At 42.3% G+C, this 22,627-nt stretch overlaps 1 protein-coding gene across 4 annotated transcripts in view; it reads right to left on the bottom strand.

The window, feature by feature from the left end:
* Positions 1-206: 206 nt before the first annotated feature.
* The window catches only part of CNTN6 (contactin 6), a 124,547-nt gene continuing 102,126 nt past the window's right edge, over positions 207-22,627 (bottom strand). For all 4 annotated transcript variants that reach the window (XM_064433113.1, XM_064433112.1, XM_064433114.1 and 1 more), the window contains 12 exons: positions 18,538-18,665; positions 16,315-16,490; positions 15,853-15,970; positions 14,915-15,073; positions 14,673-14,822; positions 10,133-10,203; positions 7,766-8,000; positions 7,140-7,255; positions 5,795-5,981; positions 2,329-2,441; positions 1,441-1,609; positions 207-759 (listed from right to left, as the gene is read on the bottom strand). In XM_064433113.1, the coding sequence (XP_064289183.1) occupies positions 626-759; positions 1,441-1,609; positions 2,329-2,441; positions 5,795-5,981; positions 7,140-7,255; positions 7,766-8,000; positions 10,133-10,203; positions 14,673-14,822; positions 14,915-15,073; positions 15,853-15,970; positions 16,315-16,490; positions 18,538-18,665 (1,756 nt within the window). In that variant the 3' untranslated portion in view covers positions 207-625. The remainder of the gene's footprint in view (positions 760-1,440; positions 1,610-2,328; positions 2,442-5,794; positions 5,982-7,139; positions 7,256-7,765; positions 8,001-10,132; positions 10,204-14,672; positions 14,823-14,914; positions 15,074-15,852; positions 15,971-16,314; positions 16,491-18,537; positions 18,666-22,627) is intronic.

Raw genomic sequence — 22,627 nt, 5'->3', positions numbered from 1 at the left:
AAAGGTGCTGCTATTTCAGCTCTGGTTCAAGGCCTGCTGATGCCACTGAAAGTTTTTCTGTGGAATTTACGGGGCTTTGGGCTGTTCTATACGAGACTCCTTTTATTTATAAGTTTTATTATAAGTTCCCCTTTTCTGCAGAAAATAGCACAGGGCACTTCAAATAGTGTGTTTTATGACGCCTCCTCTAATTCAGACAAGTGCAAAAAGTAAACAAATAGCTTTTATTTAATTGAAAGTGGGTTTTTTTAACAGGATACATCGAAGAACATGAGATAAATAATATCCACATCACAAGAGTTTTAAATCCCTGCTCCCCTCCATGGCATCAGCTTGCACAGGTTGACATTCCATTAAAATGCTGTTCCAATAACAACTACTTGGAGAAAATTTGAGACCACCCACGTGTCAATCCCAAATTAGGTCTGGCATCACTCTGTTTAATTAATGCATGTTGATTTACCCCTTCATTTCCAAACCTATTTTTAAAAATTCATGGAATATTGATGCCTAATATTTGCTTCATGACAGACCACTTCTACCTCCCTCCCCCTCCCCAGTGTTGATTTTTCTCAGGAATGTTGGTTGTGGTGAAGAATTAAGATAAAATCTACACTTTTTATTTTTAGAAGTCCATGGCAGAGCATTGCTGGAACCAGCAAGGAAAAGGGTTTAGAAGAACAGAACTCAAGAGGAGGATCCCAGATGCCAATGTATGGTTTATCCTTTGGGATAATTTCATTGCTCCAGAGCTTAAACCTGTAAAAGTATAAACAGACAGAAGTAAATCTGTGTCAAAAATTAGTTTTTCTTTACATTTTAGCTTCACAGCAATCTCTGTTCTCTTTTCAAGATGAAACATTACCCACAAATGTTATTTCTGTGTATTTGTTTATTAACCTGTAGTGGCCATTTTGTGGTGCAGGGTTTTGGACCAACCTCTCACCTTTCCTGTCAGTATCTTCTTCAAGAGGGTTTTGACTATTTTGTTGCAAAACAGACTATGATATATAAATATAAAAATGCTCAATTTTCCATGGAGAATAAGTTATTTATTAAGAGGCTGCACCCTGGCCCACCCCAGCACAGCCATGGGACAGGGCTGAGATCTCTGTCCCAGCAGCAGCTCCAGGGCAGATTTAGGGCCACATTATTTGTGAGAATTCTGACTTTCCCAAGAAATCTTATTCCTGTGTCCTTCCCTGAGCTCTGCATGCCAGGGCAGTGGAGACCTGCACTAAAAATAAGGTGTGGAGCAAAACACTTTCTCCTCTAATGAATGTCAGAATATCAGAGACAAATTTATGGGAGCCAGCACCAAAAAGCACCAGGAGGGAGGACACCTATGGCAAGGGACAATCTGGGAATCTGTTGTGCTTAGAGGCACAGATTTCTTCTTATGCAACAGCATTCCAAGGGGAAAAAAATTCTCTCACTTACTCGATATTTTTGGAATCCTAATTTCCTCACTGCTGCTGCCATCGCCACCATCGCTGACGGTTCTTATCTCGATGAGATAATCTTCTTCAAACGGGACCAGAAGTTCAGCTGAAGTGTTGTTTGTCTCCAGGATATGGGTTTTGCTCTGCCTGTTCTGTCTGTACAGAATCTAAGCAGAAAGAGATTGGAAAACAAGAGTTATTTCGTTTCATTTTAAGTTTTAATGGGTTTTTTTTTGGAGGGGACTGAGAGATTCTTCTGTTGTGTCCCAAAGTTTTCCAAGCACTCTCAGCATGCTGCAGGATGTTAAAAGCAATTTAAACAGGGGAATAAATTCTGCAGGATTTTGGGGTGGGTACCACAGCAGGTGGTTTCCTAGAACTCAAGGATAATCAAAGAATGCTGCACTGCAATCAAACTTTAAAATAAGTTTGTATTTCCTTTTAATGTAGATTTATGGGAGTGCTTTTTGGCTCATATATAGATCTTTGTATGAGTATCTTTCAGTCTCTTTTTTAAAGGTGCATTTATGAGCTGCCAGAGAGTGAGAATGTTTAAATGTGGTTTATGACTGCCTTTAATGCTTCAAAGACTGTTCTCTATTTCTTATATATTTGTGAAACTCCTTCCCTGGAGATATGAAAGCAAGAAACTTTGGGTAAGCAAGGTTACAAGGGGACAAGAGAAATACAGGATTGGGGACAGAAAATCCATCTGTTGGGGTAAAGAAGTTCTCCTCTGAATGAATATTTGTGTAAACATCAGCCAACCATCCCAATAAACCCAGAAAAATCAGTGTTCCAGGTAATGAGCACTCACTTTCCACCAAATCTCTGCACCTGTATTGTAACCAAAATACCTGATTAATGAGATAAAGAAATTACTTACTTTGTAGCCCAACACCTCAGACTCATTCTCCATTGTTTTCACATGCTCCCAGTTCAGGCAGATTTTGGAATTTGTCAGCTTCCAGGCGATGTTTGCTGGAGGTTGACTTGGTGCTTTAGAAAAAATAAAAAGGATTATGATAATAACAAGATAAACTGAGCATTAATTTTCATCATGTAGCTGAATGAGCTGCTGAAATGGGAGTAGCAAATGCTTGGGTGATTCCAACCTAAAAGAGCAAAAAAACATTTTCCTGTCCATCATTGCTCTGGTATTAGTCAGAATAAAGATCTATTCATAGCACAGAACCTCTTACTGTGAGACTTCATTTGCAAAATTAGGCACAGCCTGACAGTGTCTGACAGTTCAAGTTATATTTGAGAGATTTTGTGGAAGGAAAATGTTGTTCCTCTCTGTATTTCCATGTCCTAGAGGATGTTTTGCTGTCTGGATCTCAGAAAAATCTAAAACCGAGAGCAAACTACAGAAGCCAAGATTTCCATCAGCCAGGACAGGTTACAAAGAGCTGCACATGAAAGTCTCCATGTGATCCACCATGAAACATTGTAGGATTTTAGAAATTCTCAGCACAATAGGCTGAGAGCAGCTTTTTCAAAGGCTTTTTATGCCTAAGTGCGAGGACTTTGAAAATTTGCCTACAAGTGACTGGAGCTGAATCCCGTGTGAACATGTGAGGGTGGAGCTGAGCCTTTGAACTGAGCTTGGATTTAGGCCAACACGTTCTCTCCTGTTCCATGGCACATCCTCCTAGGCCCTGCTGGGTGGTGGCACAAGGAAAGGAGGATTGAAACAGAGGTAAAAATGATGAGAGATTTGGAGAAACACATTCCAGCCCTGTTTCTAAATTGTTTAACTCTGGGATCCTTCTCTTCCCCGCTACGTGTTGGTGACTGATGGATGTCACTTGTAAGGAACAGCTGATTTGATGATAATTTCTTTCATTTCCCACAGAGATAAAACAAATGGATGGGTGCTGCTGTTTCATATCCATCTGCCTCGTGGCATTGGAGAACATTAATCCATCCCTCTGGTAGGGAATGAGGTGTTGGTGGAGCTCCCAGGTGAGTATCCAAGGGTGTCCTTCCATCAGCCACACTGTCAGTGTTGGGAAAGATTCATTTCTTTAGGAAGACATTTATCTACTCTCACATACATCAAACTGCAAATTTATTTAAATATGGCTTGAAAGCTCTTTTTTGCTTTCAGGAAACATTTTATATATTGAATTGGATAACAAAATAGTCACAAGAGGCAAAGGATGTCAAATACTTCATTGGCTGTGCACTCTGAAGAGGTTTGAAATCACTCAAAAATGGGTGAATTACAGCCTTGACCAAAGCTTTTTGACATAGAAACTTAAAGCTATCTTAATTCATGATCTTCGGGCTGAAAAAGCACCACAGGAGGATTTGCACAACAAAATTATCTGGGATTTTTCCAGCCAGAAACCAGAATAAGAGGTAAGAGCACTTTCCCAAATCCACAGGAATATCTGCTAGCAAAACCAAGCAGTTCCAGGTCTAAGACTGGCAGATTATTTCCTCAATTAATTTCTTGTCATCAATGCTGTCAAGAATAATAGAAATCCCAAATATCTTCTTAAGTTTATTGAGGTGCTGATGTTATTGTCATGGTTTAGGTAACACTTGGCTTTGTTGCTGTACTGTGTTGATGTTTATCCATGCAAGTATTTCCAGTGTCTATATGTAATATTGATATATTTCATATCATGTATGGTATCTGGTATATGTATCTATTTGTAAGGGAAAAAGAAGAGGAAGATGAAAAAATAAAAGGGAGAGGAAAAGGAAAAGGAAGGGGAAGAGAAAATGGAAGTTGAATAGAAAAAGAAATGGGGAAGGAAAAGGAAGGGGAAAGAGGAAAGAGGAAGAGGAGGAGGAAGAGGAATTTCTGCAATTCATGCCATATAATTAAAAAACCAGAAGAGTACAGCTCTTTATGGAGCCATGTCCCGGTTTGAGGACCTCAATTCCACTTCCCTAAGTACTTTGAACTGAAACCAGGATGTCACCTTAGACCTTACATCGATCCCGGAGAAGAACACTTCAATCAGAATTGCACCTCTTTGGCAGAAGGATCATTTCAGCTCTGCTGAGCCCCTGCAATAATGGGATGAGCAGAAGGCTGCAGGAATGCTGGATGCTGAGCAGGAAGACAGAGCTATTACTTTGGAGCTCCATCTCCTGCTCCAGATGCACATTGTTTATACTCTCTTGACATATTGTCTCTTCTCTTATTGCAAGTGCTTGCATCTTCCACAGACAGAGCTTGAAAATTTAATCTATATATTTAAATATTAAAAAGGTTATTTTGACTTTAATTTTTAAATGAACCATTAGCACAATCCTGAATTTGACAGAAGATAAAGTAGATGTAAAACAAAAGCAAATTTATTCCTTCTATGTTTTGTCATTTGACTGCCATGTCTTTAACTTGTCTTTCATTCAGATGCACATAGGAATAGAGGGAAGAATTCCCAGAGATGAATCTATTTTCTGTTTAAAAATGGACTGTGATGAAAGTAATGGAATCACAGAATGGTTTGGTTGGAATAGCACTTAAATTTCATTTCATTCAATCCCCTGCTGTGGTCACAGACACATTCCACCATCCCAGGTTTCTCCAAGCCTCATCCAACCTGGTCTTAGACAATTCCAGGGATGGGTCCTGTTTGAGCCCTTCTCTGGCTTTATTTTTGATTCTTTTTATTTGCAATAAATATTGGTTTTGTGGCAATTAAAAAATCAATTAACTCATTCTACAAGTTGTTCCTATCTTGACTTGGAGTAATGGCATGGAACAGCATATAGAAAAGAAGAAAATTGGTGAAACTCAGGAGAAATATTTCCCTTTTATGCTAAAGGGCCGATCAATAATTTACTGGGAAAATAGATTCCAAGGAAAACAAAACAGCAGAGGGCTTTACTTTTAGTACTAATTTAAAAAAAAAAACAACCCAAAACTTGCATTTATATCAATGTATCCATTATGCTGGCTCTGCAGTGCAAAGTTCAGAGGTCTCAAAACCCCTCTGTATTTGGTGCCTTCAACAGCTTCCTTTAGAGCCCCCAAACCAACACAGCTTCACCCCAAAATCTCTTGTCTGACCTGTGGGACATCCCTCCTTTATTGGCTGTGATCTCTGGAATCCCTGAAAGCAAGGGAGCTGCTCTTCCAAGGCAAACAGAAATCCATCCTCGTGGGCACTGATTTAGGACCAGAGGACGTTTCCCAGTCAGATTTTTTTGTCTGACTTATGAAGAAATTGGGGATTTAGTTTTCCTTGCTGTTGAAGCGTTTGGCAGCGATGGGTCACGGGGAGTTGGAATGTGCCTGTCCCTGGGAATTTGGGGACCCTTGTACCAAATTTGGGACCCTTGTACCAAATCCAATTTGGGATCCTTGTACCAAATCCAATACTCACGGGATTTTTTGGTGGTGACGTTCACCGGGGTGCTGGAGGGCCCTGTCCCAGCAGTGTTGTAGGCTCGGACTGTCGCGAAATACACCGTGTTAGCTCTCAGGCCCGTGATGTTTTTGGCTGTCACATTCCCACTGACTCTGACCTTCCCAGCTGTGCTTTCCTTGGGATCATCTATCCAGTATAAAACCTAAAAAGTGAGAACAAAGAACAGGCAATTCATTGTGTTCCAGCAATTAGAGGCTTGGCTGGGAAGCAGACATGCTGACAAGGAAGATTTCGAGGAATACAGGATTTTTTTTTGTACTCCAATCTAGCAGGATGCAAACCCTGGCATGAATATTTATAGAGAAGCAATAACATTTCAGAGACTGAATCCCAATTAAGGAACTAAATGAAATCCTTAAATTTACAGATGTCCAGAAGGAAACCTTTGATAAAGTAAGGAACGATAAAAGCTTTGTTGGTTTTATGGTTGAATACAATGAAAGAAAACCTTAAGAGATACAAAAGAGCATTTATCTCAATCATCTAACAGGTTTTTAATTATTTTCTATCCTGGCTCTAGTTTTGAGTCAGTGACACCTCTTTAGATCTGCTTTTTTTTTCAGTGAGTTAGAAGGTTTGTGGACTGTACATGACTCTTATTACCTTCATTTATACATTGCAATGATAGCACAGAATTTAAAGTGGTTTTGACTTGTTTTCCTCTTATCTACAAATTAAAAAAAAAAAGCTTCACTATGCAAGCAAAATGACCAGGAATGATATCTGACATTACTTAATCCTAAAATTACAGAATCATTTAGGGTGGAAAATATCTTTAAGTCCAACCATTAACTCAGCAATGCCAAGGCCAACACTAAACCACGTCCCCAATGCCACACCCACATGGCTTTTAAATCCCTGCAGGGATGGGGACTCCTCCACTGCCCTCTTCAAATGTTTGAGCTAATGGTTGGAGCTGATGGTCTTAAAGGTCTTTTCCAGCCTAAATGATTTTATTAAGAGGAGGGAGAAGTTAAAAGCCTTTCAGTGCACCACAGCACAAGCTCTGGTAGTGCTGGAGTAAATTTATCCTGCCCTGCTCTGTCAGCAGTGCCACGTGTGCCTGTCCCCAAATCTGAGCACGGGAAGTCTGGGACAGAGCAGCAGTTCTGGGCTGTAAATCCTCCTGATCATCTCATGTGGGCTGCTGCTAATGAGAGCCAGGGGAAGAGCTCCACGCTCTGCTGACTTGGAAGCAGCAGTTTGTTCATTGCAGGAGGAACCAGAAGGCCAAAAGGATTCTGGACAGGAAAGGGACAATTTCAAGGTGTCAGAACCACCCCGTGGCCCAGCCCCTCACCTCGTAGCCCAGCACCCTGCCCGTGTGCCGGTTCCAGGGGATGGGCAGCCAGGACACCTCCACCGCCGCCGCCGACACGCTCAGCGCCGAGGCGCCCGCCGGGGCCATTTGTGGCTCTGGGACAGGGAAAACACAGCTGCTGGGACATGGTGTGACCACAGGGACAGTGCAAGGGGAGGAGATGCTGGGGGGAGAAGCAGGAAGAGCCCCTGGTGGAACCACGAGCTTTGTTCTCCACTTATGGTGGGATGTCAGCAAAACCTGTTCTCAGAATCGTCCATTCCCCATCTGCTGGAGCAGATTTTCAGAGATCAGCCACACTGCATGGTCTGAGGAACCAGACCCACTGAGAGCACACTTTTAAGTGCCTCCCAGTTTTCTCACCACACTCAGCAGGAGCACCTTGGGGACAAATAAGTTGAAACAGGCCCTCTACTGAAAATCATTCTGAAAATATACCCCTTGCTATTTTTATTTCAGATTCCCATCTCCTGCCTCATGTCAGTTATAAACATCCAACGAGCAGGTTTGAGCAGGGTCCTTAAAAACCATGTGAGATCTGCCTGGTCACATCTGTCACCTATTGCTGCTACACACCCATTACCACTAGGAGTAACTCGTGTTACCATCCTCTCCTGAGTAGATGATGGAAATGGAGCTCAGGGTCCCTTCTCCCTCGTTGTTGTAGACACCAACTTTGACCTCGAAAGGAGAGAGGGGTGTGATGCTGTCGTTCCTATAAACGTATTTGCTGGATTCCACCGAGGCCACCACAGCTTTGGTCCAGGTTGTTGAGCCAAGGGGACGGAACATGACGACGTAGCCAAAACCTTCCCCGTTCTGGAGCTCTTCTGACACTGGCTGTGGTGACAAAGCAGTCAATGAAGGTTTGCATGTATCCACAGTTTTAATTGAATCTTCATTCCCTGATTGTATTTTAGCGATATTGATTTAGCTGGCTGTGCCTTGGAGAAGATAATAATGTTTGCCCCATCCGTCAATGTAATATTGAAATAAAAATCAAAATAATAAATCTATCGGGGCAATCAATTTAGAAACAAAAGATCTGATCAGCTCCATTAGAGTTGTCTCTTTCAGGCATGAAGGTTGCAAATTTAAAAGCGTTTCACTCAGTACAAGTTGTAGATTGTAGATTTTTTTCTTTCCCAAAGGGGCATAGGAATGCTAATTTTAAATAAATTATTTTAAAGGAAAAAAAGAGTTGGGAAGGAACAAATGTATACAAAGAAATGTGTGTCAGTTGTATAATTGCCTGCCTCTGAGTACAGTACTGATGTGTTTTTTTTTCAGCAAGGAAAAAGCCTCAAGTGCATGAACATATTCTTATTTAACTTCTCAGAACAGAAATGTTCCTGCAAGTCAACATGGCAAAATTAATGTTTCTATTAATAAAATCTCATGTCAAGATACGTATGAAAGGCTCAAACTGAAAAGGCAATTACAGCAACATCGTGTCCAGCATGAAGTTTGGTTTTTCATGGGATAAAAATACTTCCATATTCTCAAAGCAAGAGGACATTTATGAAATAAAATCAGGATTAAATGGAAGAAGGAAGTGTTTCTCAGTAAAGCTGCATTTATTTCACAGGCTTGCATCAAAGGAAGGGGCATGGAAAAGCAGGCATGGAAAATGGTGCAAAAAGACAGAAAAAGGGTCAGGACCTGAGTCCTGGCTCCAACCTCTTCTCCTGCAAACTCTTGGGAGCACAAACAGTGTGAGATGATAGGGGAAAATCTGGAAGAACCTCAGAAGACTTCAAGGAACTTATGCTATTTTTATCATTAATTCCTTCTAATTCAAATAATAAAAATAATGATAATAAGCCTGCCCTGGCATTTATAACACGTGCTTTTCCTTTAGTGTTGTACAAACACCCAGTATTCCCCTTTCCATCTCTTTTCCAGCCCTGAGAGAGTTAAATGTGAGGGATGATGCCTCACTGAGGATTTATAGGAGTTCAAACTACTTTCTAGAGCATTTAATTTGTTTTTGAGGCTTCTGTGACCTCAGATTTAATCAAGACATTTAGTGAGTTCATCACAGAAAGCCGCAGAGTCGTGTTCAGTGTTGTTTGCTGGCCATAATTAGGATTTCTTCTGATTGTTTTTCGGGACACACTATGGAGTCCAACAGGATAATTTGATTGAGATCTCTCAGGTTGTTTTCGATTTTCATGTTCTTCTGCTCCCAAAGAGGAGAAAATGAAACAAAAGAGTGAAAGGTGCAGATGGAGGAAAACTTAGTTCAAGGAACGTGGAATTTCACTCTGTTTGCAGCACAGGGAGGGGAAAACATCAGCGGTGTTATTTATCTAGTGGGGATTTTTTAAAATTTCTTTTGATCTGATTTTTCACTCTTTGACCAAGCAGCTACCCCATCACTTCCCAGGCTTTGCCAGAGGCTGCCTGCCTTCATCCCAGTGCCTGTGGGAAGCTGCTGGGAGGCTGGAAAAGGAGGATCCTTCCCACAGCACTCACTTTCTACTCTCTGAAATGACCTGCACTCACCCTTTGCAACTTGTCTGGCATTAACTGCTCTGGAAATGTGTATTCTCTGCTCTCGCTGGAGTGCTGCAGAATTAAAGGGCTCATCTCCTTTAACGCATAATAGGATATGTCTTGTCAGCACAGTGTTCCAGAATGGAAAACATGTAAACAAAAGTAGGAAAAATGTAAATGCAGAAAATGGCCAAGCAGATTAGTGTGTTAAGCACCTCCTGTACAATGGAGATAAGAGGGTTATGCAGACTTCTAAACATCTTTACAACACGCCTCTTAAACTGTTTATTTTTACAAATTGTTCCCTACAACACAGAAAACTTGCTGTATATCTTACAGGCTGTTTGCTCTCCACATCCAGGGTGAAATCCAGGCTCGACCAAAGCCGGTGACCAAAAGCCTTTGGATTTCAGCAGGGCTGTGGTTTCACCCACAGATTTATCCCCGTTGGGGTTGGCTGAGCTCAGAATTACCTCCCATGTGATGACCAGCTCGGAGCGGCTCCCTCCTCCTCCGCCGATGTTCGTGGGTGCCACCACAGGAACTGGAGAAGAAAAGGAGTTGGTGTTTGCAGCTGGTCCCCCAAGGCTCAGTCCTGGGGCCAGCCCTCTTTAATATCTTTATGGCTGATCTGGACCTCAGGAAATCCAGAGCTGGCACCAGTTTGGAGCTGCTGGAGGGCTCTGCAGAGAGATCTGGGCAGGCTGATCCATGGGCTGGGGCCAGCAGTGTGAGGCTCAACAAGGTGTTTTAGGTTCTGTTTTGTCGGGCCAGGGTTTTATGAGCCTTCAAAAGGGAACCTAATACACCCAAGGATAGCTTAGCTATTACCTTTGGAGGCAAATAATGAGCAGGATGGCTTCTGCTGCAGTGTTAGAAACAAAAAGTTTTAATAAAAGGCAAAATAACAAACAGAAAATCCGAGCCAGGTACAGTGGTTTGCCCCTGGTAGAAGCACCTTCACAAAAGCAGTTTAGTTATTTTGTCCTCCTCTTTTTCTACCTTATGGCCCAGGTGGGACTTTTTGGCTTCTATCCAATTAGGTGACCCCAAGGTTTTAGGGAAGTCTCTGGGGTCTTATAAGGTGGCTTTTCACCTGATCATTGGGAGAAACTTCTGGGCTTCTTTCCTTTTTTGGGGGACAAAGGCTAGCTTTGCCACTCTGTCATTAGGGGACACTCTCCTACATTCCTACAAAGGTGAAGTGCAGGGTCCTGCTCCTGGGTCACAACAGCCCCATGGAGCACTCCAGGATGAGGGAAGAGTGGCTGGAAAGTGGCCCAGCACAAAAGGATCTGGGTGTGCTGGTGACAGCAGCTGAAGATGAGGCCAGGTGAGCCCAGGTGAGGAGGAAGGCCAAGGTCACCTGGCCTGGATCAGCAGCCAGGACAGTGATTGTCCCTCTGCACTGGGCACTGCTGAGGCCACAGCTCGAGTGCTGTGTCCAGCTCTGGACAAAGCTGTGGCCAGCCAAAGTTTGGACTCAGTGATCCTGGAGGCCTTTCCAAGGGAATGAGCAGAGCATTTCCTACCTCACCTGCAGCCATTCCTCTCAACAGTGGAACAGGGATTACATTGCACAGCAGCCCATTTAAAATAAACTGAGATGATGTTTACATGTTTTCTAAGGCTGAAGCCATAGATGAATTTGATACATGAGTACCCTGGTTCAAAAAATTAATTAAAGAACTGGGAGCATCAAGTATCTGACATTATTATGCCTCATCAACTAATTGGCAAAATGATGTTCCATTCAGACTGTAGCTGCAACACTACTGATTTACTAATTATGCATTTGTTCAGTAAACATGTTGTTGGAGCAATATATTAATTTTTTAATTGGTTGTATGTTTTTCTTAACAAATTCACACAAGTTGCTTTTCTCCTTCTCCCAAGACTGTAAATGTCCAAGAGTTGGTTGATGAGAATTGGATTTCTCCAGCATTCCACAGGTGTGGGGCACCAGAGGTGGAGGACTGAGATCAGGGAGCTTTGTTGAGGCTGAAGGGGCTCGTGTTGGAGAGGCAAAGACAATATCAGCATTTCCTGCTTCTTGCTTTTTATTTCTTCTTTAAATTCCCTTCCAACCCAAACCATTCTATGGTTCCATGATGTCATGTTCTTTTTCAGCTGCTGGAGAAGTGTAGGAGAAGAGGACATCCCTGGAAGGGGCAGAGACAGGAACCCCCTACAGGACATTTGGTAGTGCCATCTCCAAACCCTGTCTTCAGAAATTTCAGGATTGTTTTGTCATTGTCTTCATTCAGCTCTCACTTTCTGAAAAGCTGATGTGCAGGGTGAGAGATAGGAGGGATATTTCCATCTCAGAAGCCTTTTTTTTTCAGAGACTTTGGGCAAGTTTTGCCATATCTACTTGTCCTTCCCATTGACAAATGCATTAACCTAGCTCCAAGGTGGCAATAAAAGCAACAGTGCTTAAAGTTCACAGAAACTGATGCCAGCCCATAATATAATTTATATGTAATTAAATATATGAATTATATATAATTTCCGGATTCTAGTCTATGTATAAATAAATATCTGATTTCATCCTCTAGAAATGGGAGGAATTTCAGAATAATTTTGCTGTGCAGCCTTAAGAGTGATCTAAGAGCAAACAGCCTGAGTTCTTCTGGAGGGTTTCACAGAGCTGTTCATTTTTGTCACTCACAATCAATGTCTCTGGGCACACCAGAGGCAAACAATCTCAGACTGACAAGAACTGCATGGAAAAAGGAAAACAAACTTTCAAGCCTGGTGTTTCACTGTTTCATGAACCAAGTGATGCTCAATTAGCTCATGTGTTAAATGTGTTTGGTACTTGCTGCATTTGCATGGGGAGAATTTTGTGCTGCGGCTCAGCAGAGCCTCAACTGGGTCAGAGTTGAGAAACAGATGAAAATTTACAGCTGAGTGCACCAACAGAGGCTCAATTAATTCTCAGCTCCATTTTAATGAAATGAACAGTGGCTCATTTGCATTCACAAATCTACTAATGCTCAGATTTTAGCTGGCAAAAAAGTTATTACAACAGCAGAGCTCAAATTCACCCTTTCCTGGCCATGTATTTACTGTCCACACTGCCCTGCTGATTTCAGGTTCCTATTCTGATTAAAAAAGTAAGGAAGCTGATATTGTCCCACTGCATGACAACATTTGGAGACAGGGATTTACAGCAGTGAAGGAGTTAAGCAGCTAAAACCTGAAGTGAGACTTTCTGTCTCTTTTGTTAAACTTCAGACAGAGCTACACTGTACAGAAATAATCTTCCTTCTGTTATTGCCACGATAAATAACAATAATTTTATTGTTTCTTTCTCCTCGTTGCCCCAGTCTTGTGAATCCTTCTAATAAATAAATAAATAAAAGCTTTAAAAGATGAAAGCTTTCACTGCCTGTCTAGTTTTGAATATCCCACTTTACACAGCCCCACGGTGGGAACAGCAACAAAAACCTTCTCAAGATTAATTTGGTCTTTGTGATCAATCATATTATGGAGAATATTCATTTGAGATACTCTGCTGGGAAATTTTAAAATCTGACCTCCTCTGGAAGGTGCTGGGGTTGGAACTAGATGGTCTTTAAGGTCCCTACCAATCCAAACCATTCCGGGATTCTATTCCCAGAAAAAAGTGGATTCCACATTCTAAAAGAAATATGTTTTCTTCTGTATAATGTACAACGCTGCATTTTGAGTTCTGTCCTGAAATGCAGCTTGCCAAACTCTGGAGCTTGGCAAATGAGATAAACAGAGAAGAGAAAGTGGATTGTAAAACCTGCTTCCATTTTACTGCTTTCCATCCCATAACACACTGATTTTATAGGTGGGAGACAGATGACAAGCAGGGGGATGGGAGGAACATAAAACAAACCAAAGGTTTGGGCTGCAAATAAATTGTACAAAACTGAGCAGGTCAAAGAACTGACAGTGTTGGTCACCCAAGAATGAGGCAGCTTCCCCTGAGGTGCCAAGTCCCAGAAGATAAATGAGTAAAGGTCAGACAGACAGACAGAAAGGATTCCACTCTGGAGTCAGTAGAAGCTGTTGGTTTCACTGGGCTTTGGATGCTGTCATTTTTTTCCTTCAATATCCAGAGTTAAAATTATCCTGCTCCTCCTGATGCTCAAACATCATGGTATCAAACATCTCTGCAGCCAAGGGACACTCAGAGATTGGAGTTATCATTTCATGTGCAAGTCCCTGAGCTGGGTAAAAACTTGGATTTAATTGGGAGAACAAAAAATTGTTCTGCCCAATTCCTTGAGCTAAAGGTTGGTCGGGACACGTCAAAGGGAGGAACATAGGCCAACTCCAGCATTTATCATGGAATGCCAGGATGGTCTGGGTTGGAAGGGACCTTAAAGCCCATCCAGTCCTACCACCTTCCACTGTCCTGATGCCTTGTGCAGGCTGCCCTAGAACAGAGGCTGGGCAGAGTTACAGAATAAAGCAGGGATTCATTCCAAGGATCTCCTCCATGGATCCACCTTGGGCAGCACCAGAGCCCAGCCAGGGCTACACCCAGGATGAACCCAAATGGTCACAAAATGCACAACCAGTCACAACCAGGCTCACTTTGATCAGCTCTGCTCCATTTGCATATTGGAGTTCAGTGTCCAATCCCAGCTGCAGCCCCTGCAGTCCCATCCTGCTTGTTTTTCTCTCTTCAGCCCACGTTGTTTGTTGCTGTTGAGATCTGGATATTTTGTCCTTGGTCCTCAGCTGGAGCAGGAATTGTTTTTTCTCCCTGCTCTGTGCAGAGAGCTCACCATCCCTTAATGTGAAGCTCAGACCCACACACTAAAGCAGCACAGAATGTGAAAAATAGAAAAGCTAAACCTGAGGCATCACTCCCAGGCTGCTCCAAGTCTCTCCAGTAACAGGTTCTTGTGGAACACATTGTATCCCTGCCCATGGAATTGGGTAAATAACCCTGTAGGAATGACTGGCTCTGCTGCAGTGAAATTCCCACAGTTGAGAGCTGGAAAAGCCTGGCAGAAAGCAGGCCCTTACCTGCTGCTTTGGTTTTCAGGAGAGCCGATGGCCTGCTGGGCTCCCCGATCCCAACGCTGTTGCTGGCGACCACGCGGAACTCGTACTCAACCCAGGGGCTTAAATCCACCACGGTGGCCTTGTGAGTCCTGCCATTAATGACCTCGGGAGCTGAAGGCAAACATGACACCAACAATGGGTTTTTGAGGCAATTAATGGTACATGCTAAATAAAAATTCCAAGTCAAGTCCCAAATTGCTCACCTGTGGCCACCGCCTGCCATCCCACCGAGAAGGGAGTCCTGGTCTGGACACTGTAGATCTGCACTGGGCTGTTGTTATCTGCTCCAGGCTTCCAGGATAACCCAGCAGTTGTGCTAGAAACATGTTCAACTTTAACATCTTCTGGTGGACCTGGAGGGCCTGACACGATCAGCATTTTAAGAGGAAGGTATTGGGAAGAGAAGATTCACCGCTGGAATGGGTTGGGCAACTCTTATTTTCTCAAGTCAGAGGAATTATTCATGAAGCTGCAGTGTCATAAAAGCTGCACAATCCCTAAATGATAGCTCCATGCCTGGATTACATTTTTATGAGTCAAGAAAATTAATGTCTTGATGTCACTAACATGAAAACTACAAACAAAGGAATGATTTCTTTTTTGTGTCTGACAAAGAAAGGCACCCAGTGTTGTCTTCTGTTGAACCATTGAACAGTCTGAGAATTCCTACTGAATTCAATCAAAACTGAGGTTCAGAAGGAATATTTCTCCTAGGGTTTACAGACCTGCTCCCATGACAGCATTTCCTCACTGCTGGCGATAATAAGCTCAGTTAGAAAATAATATTTCATATTATGTCCAAATAGGGGAAAGGAATGAGGTATTTTGATTTTCCCAGCCTGCACAGTGACCCAGAGATGCCTGAAGGAAATAACAACACTGCTGAAATTAGAGGATTTCCCTCCAATCTGTGTGGCCCAAAATTTTTGCCAAAGACACCAGGGCAGAACTGCAGAGGTTCCCCTGGGTTGGCTGAACAGCAGGATCATGCTGGCCACAATTTTGGGGCCAAGATTAAAAGAAAGAGAACATTTCACTATTGAAATGTGGAATTGACGTCCTAGGAATCATCTAAACAACAGCTGATGTTAAGATTTCCTAATTCCTCTAGAAGATATGTGTGTCTCCCTTACAGACATACCTCTCACAATTATATCGGCTGTTGCAGATTGACTGTCTAAAGAAGTTTGCACCATGCACACATATTTCCCAGAATGATGCAGCTGAATATTTCTTATCATCAAATCCCCAGCAGATTCCTGGAGAGATACCAAAAAAAGTAAAAAAGTAAACTAATCACTCACAACATGCTTTCCATACTGGGCATTTTTATAAATTGCTCAATATTAATACAAAATTCAGCTTTTAAATTAAAATATTCATAGCTATCATCAGTTTCTTTCATGGGGACATTTTTATTATGGCTTCACAAATAACTCAAGCGCCTTTATGAAATTTAGGGAAGAAAAATAAATGTTTGCAGCCCTTGTAAAGAAACAGTGATTTGCCAGGCATATAAACAGCGAGGGAGGAATTATGATAAACATTCGTGTCGTGTAAAGACTGTGGCAAAGAGTTTCATTAAGGAGTTTGGGAAACTCACTCTTCCAATCCTTTCAAAGTGATGGATTCCTCTGCTCAAATCAATCCTCTGGCCATTGAACGACCACGAGAACCCCACGTCCAGGGAGGGGTCGTGGGACACCTGGCATGGCAGGACAATGCTCTCTCCAACTGTTGCATCTGTGTCAGAGGGGGGGATAGTGATCACCGTCCTTTCTGAGGAGACAAAAAAAAATTACATCTTTTTAATTAAAGTGCTTATAAAAATAGAAGTTATTGAAGGAGGTTTGTACCATTCGGGAAGTGATTTCAAATTGACCCAAATGTTCTGTGATAAAGGGAATTGTCTCTAATATAGAGATGATTTTAGAACACTCCTATGGCAGTACCACGATCACTTTGCGTGCCTGAGAGTGAGCAGATGTGAGAGGAACACCCTAAATTAGTTTATATTTATATTAGGAACGCCCTAAATTATACTACTTCATAAAGCCCATAATCAATAATTATTATTTCAGTCAAAATGTACAGACTTCTCTTAAAAATGTGCTCATGGTTCTCCAAACTTGAAGAATTCTCCTGGCCAAAAACTGCAGCAAAAGCAAAATTGCTTCTCATCTCCACTTACTTTAGACAACATCCTTAATCTGTATTAATGCCAGTGGTACTTTACTCCACAGCACTACTCAAGTTACAGCTTCAAAGATGTTCCCAGGCAGGAAAATTATTTATTTGATCATTTTTAACCCATTACATCGAGACCCAAACTTGGCAGCTCTTAGGAAGGGAAGTATCAGCTCGCTGAAGGGGAAAGAAATGGGTTTATATGGTTTCACTTTTGTTGATATGACTGGCAGACAGATTAGAGATAACAACCACTTTGTTGTAAGCAATTCCCTTGAATAAAGCTTTTGTGCATGCAAGTGTTATAAAGTGGTGAGAATTTAGACACATGTAGAAAATGAGAGCAGAATCACTTCAACAATATTAATATGATCTGAAAATAATGTGAGAGGAGGAGAAGGAAATGTGCACGAGCTGGGTTAGTTCAATGCTCATCACAGCTTAACTCCAGAATTTAGGTGATTCTTAGATCACAGAATTCTGGAAAGGTTTGGGTTGGAAAGGACCTTAAATCCCATCCAGTGCCACTCCTGCCATGGCAAGGACACCTCCCACTGCCCCAGGCTGCTCCAAGCCCTGTCCAACCTGGCCTTGGGCACTGCTGTTATCACAAGAAATCTCCTTTATTATTGGCCTGAAGCTGTTTACCTCCACCAAATAAATCTTGAAAACTGTCCTTTGGGGAGTTACACTAGCTTTGGGCATGAGGTGTGTTTTTTAGTAGTGATAACAAAAATAAATGAATTTATTATGGTATTCCCATCCTCTTGCACCTCTTGTTGTATCCTCCTCATCCCCACTAATGCAGAATGTTCACTTGGGTGATATTTTTTACTTCTTTTATGGGCTTGTCTTCAAAACTTCCATCTCAAATACTTTTAAAAGCTTCTTAAAAGCTCTTGGTTCTGCCTTATCCATCTATCTTGCTTAGCAACAGCAAACATGCATTATATGGCAAATCCCATTCCAGAGGAGAAAAGAGGGGAGATGTGAGTGCTGGAGGTGTAATAAAGACTTCTCCCACAAAGAATAAACAACTCAATGAGCAGCAATAAACTTAATTTGCACATTAGCTATGCTTTCCCAAGTTCTGACATTTCAGTTGAAAATAATGCTGAAGCAATGAGGCCTATAATTGAACAGCCCAAACTTCTCCAGAGGGGAAACAAAAACAAATGTTCCCTGCAAACAAGATCATTTTTATACCATGTTGTTACTTGGTGTTTTAATAAACTTCATAAATGCCAAACAAAATAGGAGGTTTTTTTCATGTTTTAATGGGATTTTCCCACATTGCCACAACGTATGGAACATGTGAAAGGGGGAGAACCTTGATGCAGTCAGAGCTGCTGAAACCCTGAAGTTCTTGGTGGTTTTTTTGCTGGCTGTGCTGCAGCCCCATCTCAGGTCACACTTTGAGCTGTATCAGTGCTAATTGCTCTGTCAGAAGGTGAATATTGAAAAGATTTTGGCCAGATGCAAAGTTAAGGAGGAGGTCACACTGCAGGCTGCAGCAACCATTCTGATTCTGCTGAAAAGGAGCATATTAAAATAAAATAGTCACAAAATCAGAGAATCTTGGGGCGGAAGGGTTTTTAAAGCTCATCTCAGTCCACAAAAGAAGGAAATACTGAAATACCTTTCACAATCAGGTTCCCTGAGTTCCTGGCAGTTCCAAACTGGTTTGTGGCTACACAGGTGTAAACCCCAGCATCCAGCTTGGAGATGTTGGAGATCCTGAGGCTGCCATCCTCCAGGAACACCACCCTGGGGAAAAACAAACAAAATGGAATCAGAGAATCCCAGAGTGGCTTGGGTTGGATGGATCTTAAGGCTCATCCCACCCCTGCCATGGACAGGGACACCTTGCACCATCCCAGGGTGTCCCAAGCTCTGTCCAGCCTGGCCTTGGACACTTCCAGGGAAGGAGAATCCACAACTTTCCTGGGCAACAATAGAAAAATAGAAATAAAAAAGACCTCTGGCAGAAGAATAGTAACAGAAGCAGTGCTACTTTTAATATTTAAACGTTTCCATTATGATTTTTCTCTTCTACAGCAAGCTGAATCTGTGTTAACCAATTTTCACCTCTTCTGCTTTTTTAATTTCTATATTAGGAATATTTTACTGGCAAACTGGGGTTGGTCATTCACTTTTCCAGGTAACTTTTTACAGCAAAATCTGGAATCTCAAGAAAAAGTCAAAAGACTCAACTTGCTACTAACTTGTGTTCTATTTTACCATGGTTTTGTTGTTTTTTGGAATTTTTTTTATGGATCCCAGTGCTCCTAAGCCAAGCTAAGGTTGTGTGTGAGCCCAGCTGCCCGTGGAGTTCTGTCAGGATTATTAAAAGATATTATCAGACTGGCTGAGATGCTCAAATGCCACCTCACAAGCCAAGGAGCCAAATTAAATCCATCACTGTCTCACAGGGCCCTCAAAGCACCCTGGAATCACTGAGTTGTTTGCAGAGAATTGGGGAAATTTCATTTAATGGTAATTTCAGGACCACTCCTGGGTTTTATGGACAAAATTATTTTTTAAGCTTGTTCATATTTTATTTTTTCATGTTATTGAGATGCTTTGGGATGTAAATCAGGACAAGGATTCCTGGGATAAGCTGTCACTGTGCCTGGCACCCTTCTGCTGTCACATACAAGGGCAAGACTTCAGGATTTTGGGGATTTTCTACAGAACACATATCTAAAATAGAGGATTTTCAAATCATAGCTGAAGTAGCAATGAACTTTAGCACAGAAAATATTATTCTGTAATATTTTGGGGTTTTTCCCCCACTTCTTCAACATCCACCTGGTAAATGTGGAACTTGAACAATTTTTTTGTGAGCTTAGAAGAAATTTAAGACATGAAAGTCCTGGAAGTTTCATAAAAATGGGGTCAGGGTCCCTGTGTGCACCTCCTCTTGCCACTAAGCTCAGCCCTCAACAGGCATCAGAGGATCTGCACCCAAATGCCACATTTCCTTACTCAAAAAAATTCAGTGTAAGCCACAACTCCACAGGAAGCCAGGCTCCATTCACTCACAGCAGCACTGCATCATTTTTTATATCCCTCATTTAATTGACATTTAACTCTAATACAAGGCTCCTTTCATAAAATAGAAAATATCTAATTCATGCATCACAGCTTGGGTATTTAATATTTATTACTAACAACATAAGATTGGGTGATGTACTGAATTATTAAAGGAAATGAACAATCACAAGAGCAGAAGTTGGAGCTGGCAGCAGCATCAGAACCATTAAACACACAAAAAAAAAACCCCATCACAGTGTGTTTCTGTTTCCCATTCTGGCATTTATACATTTGTAACTGCAAGTGGAACACACATCAGACCTTGTCCTGATCCTGTTACACCCTCCCAGCGGCTCAGCTGGGAAGGAGAAGCACTAAACTTGGATTTCTGGTGATCTTCTGGCTTATATCCCCCTAATTCCACACGTCCCACCCTCATCTGAGCTTTCCCTGCACAAAGATCTGCTCCTGAGCAGGGCAGGGTGGATTTAGGACCAGGACAAGCAGAGATGTCCCCGTGGTGCTGCTGTCACTGGGGTGTGCAGCTGGGAGGGGAAGGGATTTAGGCTTGAGTGAAAAATCTTTGTTTCCTTGGCAATAATCACCAGGTGCTGCAGCAGCTCTGGGTTTGCCACTTGTGGTACAGAGAGGAAATAAGTTCAGGTTTAATAATCCATCATATTGAACAGGAACAGAGCAAAATGGGAGGAAGCAAAGGCCCCTCCTCAACACAGAGATGTGTCAGCTGAGTGGTGTTGTTTGGATAAGGAAGGGTGAATGAAGTTGTGCCAGGGGAGGGTTAGGTTGGATTTTAGGGGAAGGTTCTTCCCCCAGAGGGTGCTGGCACTGCCCAGGCTCCCAAGGGAATGGGCACAGAGGCTGCCAGAACTCCAGGGGAGTCTGCAAAACCCTCCCAGGGATGGATAGGGTGGGATTTGGGGTGTCTGTTCAGGTCAGGAGCTGGATCTTGGCACCTGGGGCAATTCTTCTGATTCTTGTGGGTCCCTTCCCACTGAGGATATTCCATGATTCTGTGATCCCATGGACTGAGCTGGTGTCACAGCTGTGCATCCACACAGGAGCCCTGGGTCCTCTCCTCACACACCTATGACTGTTCCAAAGGCAGCTCTGAACATGAAGAAACATTTCCAAGTATTCCCCTTCTGCCTCTGCAATATTTTTTGCATTAATGATGCTTTTCTTCCCATCAGCTTGCACCAACCAGCAGAAGAACTGCTGGTGATAAAACAGGGGATGCAATCGAGTGGCTGGGTAACATATGGTGTTCATCAAACAGCATCCAAAGAGATTCCAGTGTGAATCAGCAAATGTTCATAAATTGGGCACCTGAATAATAATTCATAACAAGCCACCTCAGTGTCTTTCTCTCCATCAAATATTGATGACCTGTTACTTTTACTGCAGTTGTACCTAAAAGCTCTTCGGTGCAAATTAAAATGCAGAAGTGGCATAAAGCAAAAAAATTGAAAAAGACAATCTCCAGCCCCAAAAGCTTCAATGTAGGTAAATACACAGGAAAAAACAGTCAGTAAAATACAGAATAGCAAAGGGGAGAAGCTTTGAAAGCTCTGTCTTAGCCCCTGTGGATTCTGGTTGCAGCTTTTCCACTGAAGTTTGGTCATGCCTCAGATTTTTCATCCCTGTATTCTTCATGATGAATTGAGACCTTGATAATTCCCATCTCTCTCATTTAGCCACTAAGAGGGGTTTGTACCCACTCAGGAGCTGACAGTGTCACGTTTGATCTGAAGAAATGCTGTTCTGAAACAATATTTCAATGGCTGGGCAGGCTGAGGATGGAATGGCTCTTTTAATGGATCAAAAAGGAGCTTAGCAGAGAGAAAATCTGCTAAATAAAAGCTCCTGAGTTGTTTGAAACAGGTCACGCTACCTAACAACAATTAGAGCGAGCAGTAAATAAGACACTCAGGCAGAATTTGTGTAAGAGCACAAAGGACTCCAGAATAATTAGTTTAGTGGGGAAGGATTTTAAAAAAAGTGTTTAAAAAAGTGAGAAATTTCCAGCTGCCCTGAGGTCTGTGACAGGAGAGGGATGGGAAGACAAAGCACAGCAGAAAATCAAGATGATTCATTTCAAACACGAGAAAAACAACAGCACCCTCTGAAACGCTGCCCCAGGTGCCAAGAGCAGCAAAGTTGCCCTAAACTCCCTCAGAGCCACGACTTTGTGCCCTGGGTGGGTTCAGAGGGGCTGCACTTTGTCCTCTCCCACTTCTCTCCCAAATCAGGGAGCTGTGATGCAGAAGGCCATGGGAATATTGCCTTTAATGGCCTTTGGATCAAGCTCTGACAAATGGTTTCAAAAGAAGCTGTGAAAGGCACGTCTCACCTGCTGAAAGGCTCGCAGAAAACCGTTCCTTTTCACAACATTTGAGGCTGTGTGAGGGCTATAGATAATAATTCCTAGCAGCTGCATCACAAGACAAGGTAATTCCAAGTGCTGTGATGAGACAGAAAAGTTTAACTTGTCCAACACAATGCAAGGAGAATATTTTGTCTGTCAGGAAAACTGGACTTCTCTCAATAAGTAAATAAGAGCCTGTCAAAGGCCCAAAAGCACAAGATGTGAAGCAGATCTGATAAATGCAGCGCTGGGAAAGAAGGAGGAGAAGGAAGAACTCAGGGCCCAGCTGAGTTCATAAAGCTCTGAG

The sequence above is a fragment of the Passer domesticus genome, chromosome 9, assembly GCF_036417665.1.
Source record: "Passer domesticus isolate bPasDom1 chromosome 9, bPasDom1.hap1, whole genome shotgun sequence".
In the NCBI taxonomy this organism is placed as follows: Eukaryota; Metazoa; Chordata; class Aves; order Passeriformes; family Passeridae; genus Passer; species Passer domesticus.
Note: the sequence above shows the minus strand (reverse complement) of the source record. Positions and strands in the feature narration are given on the sequence as shown.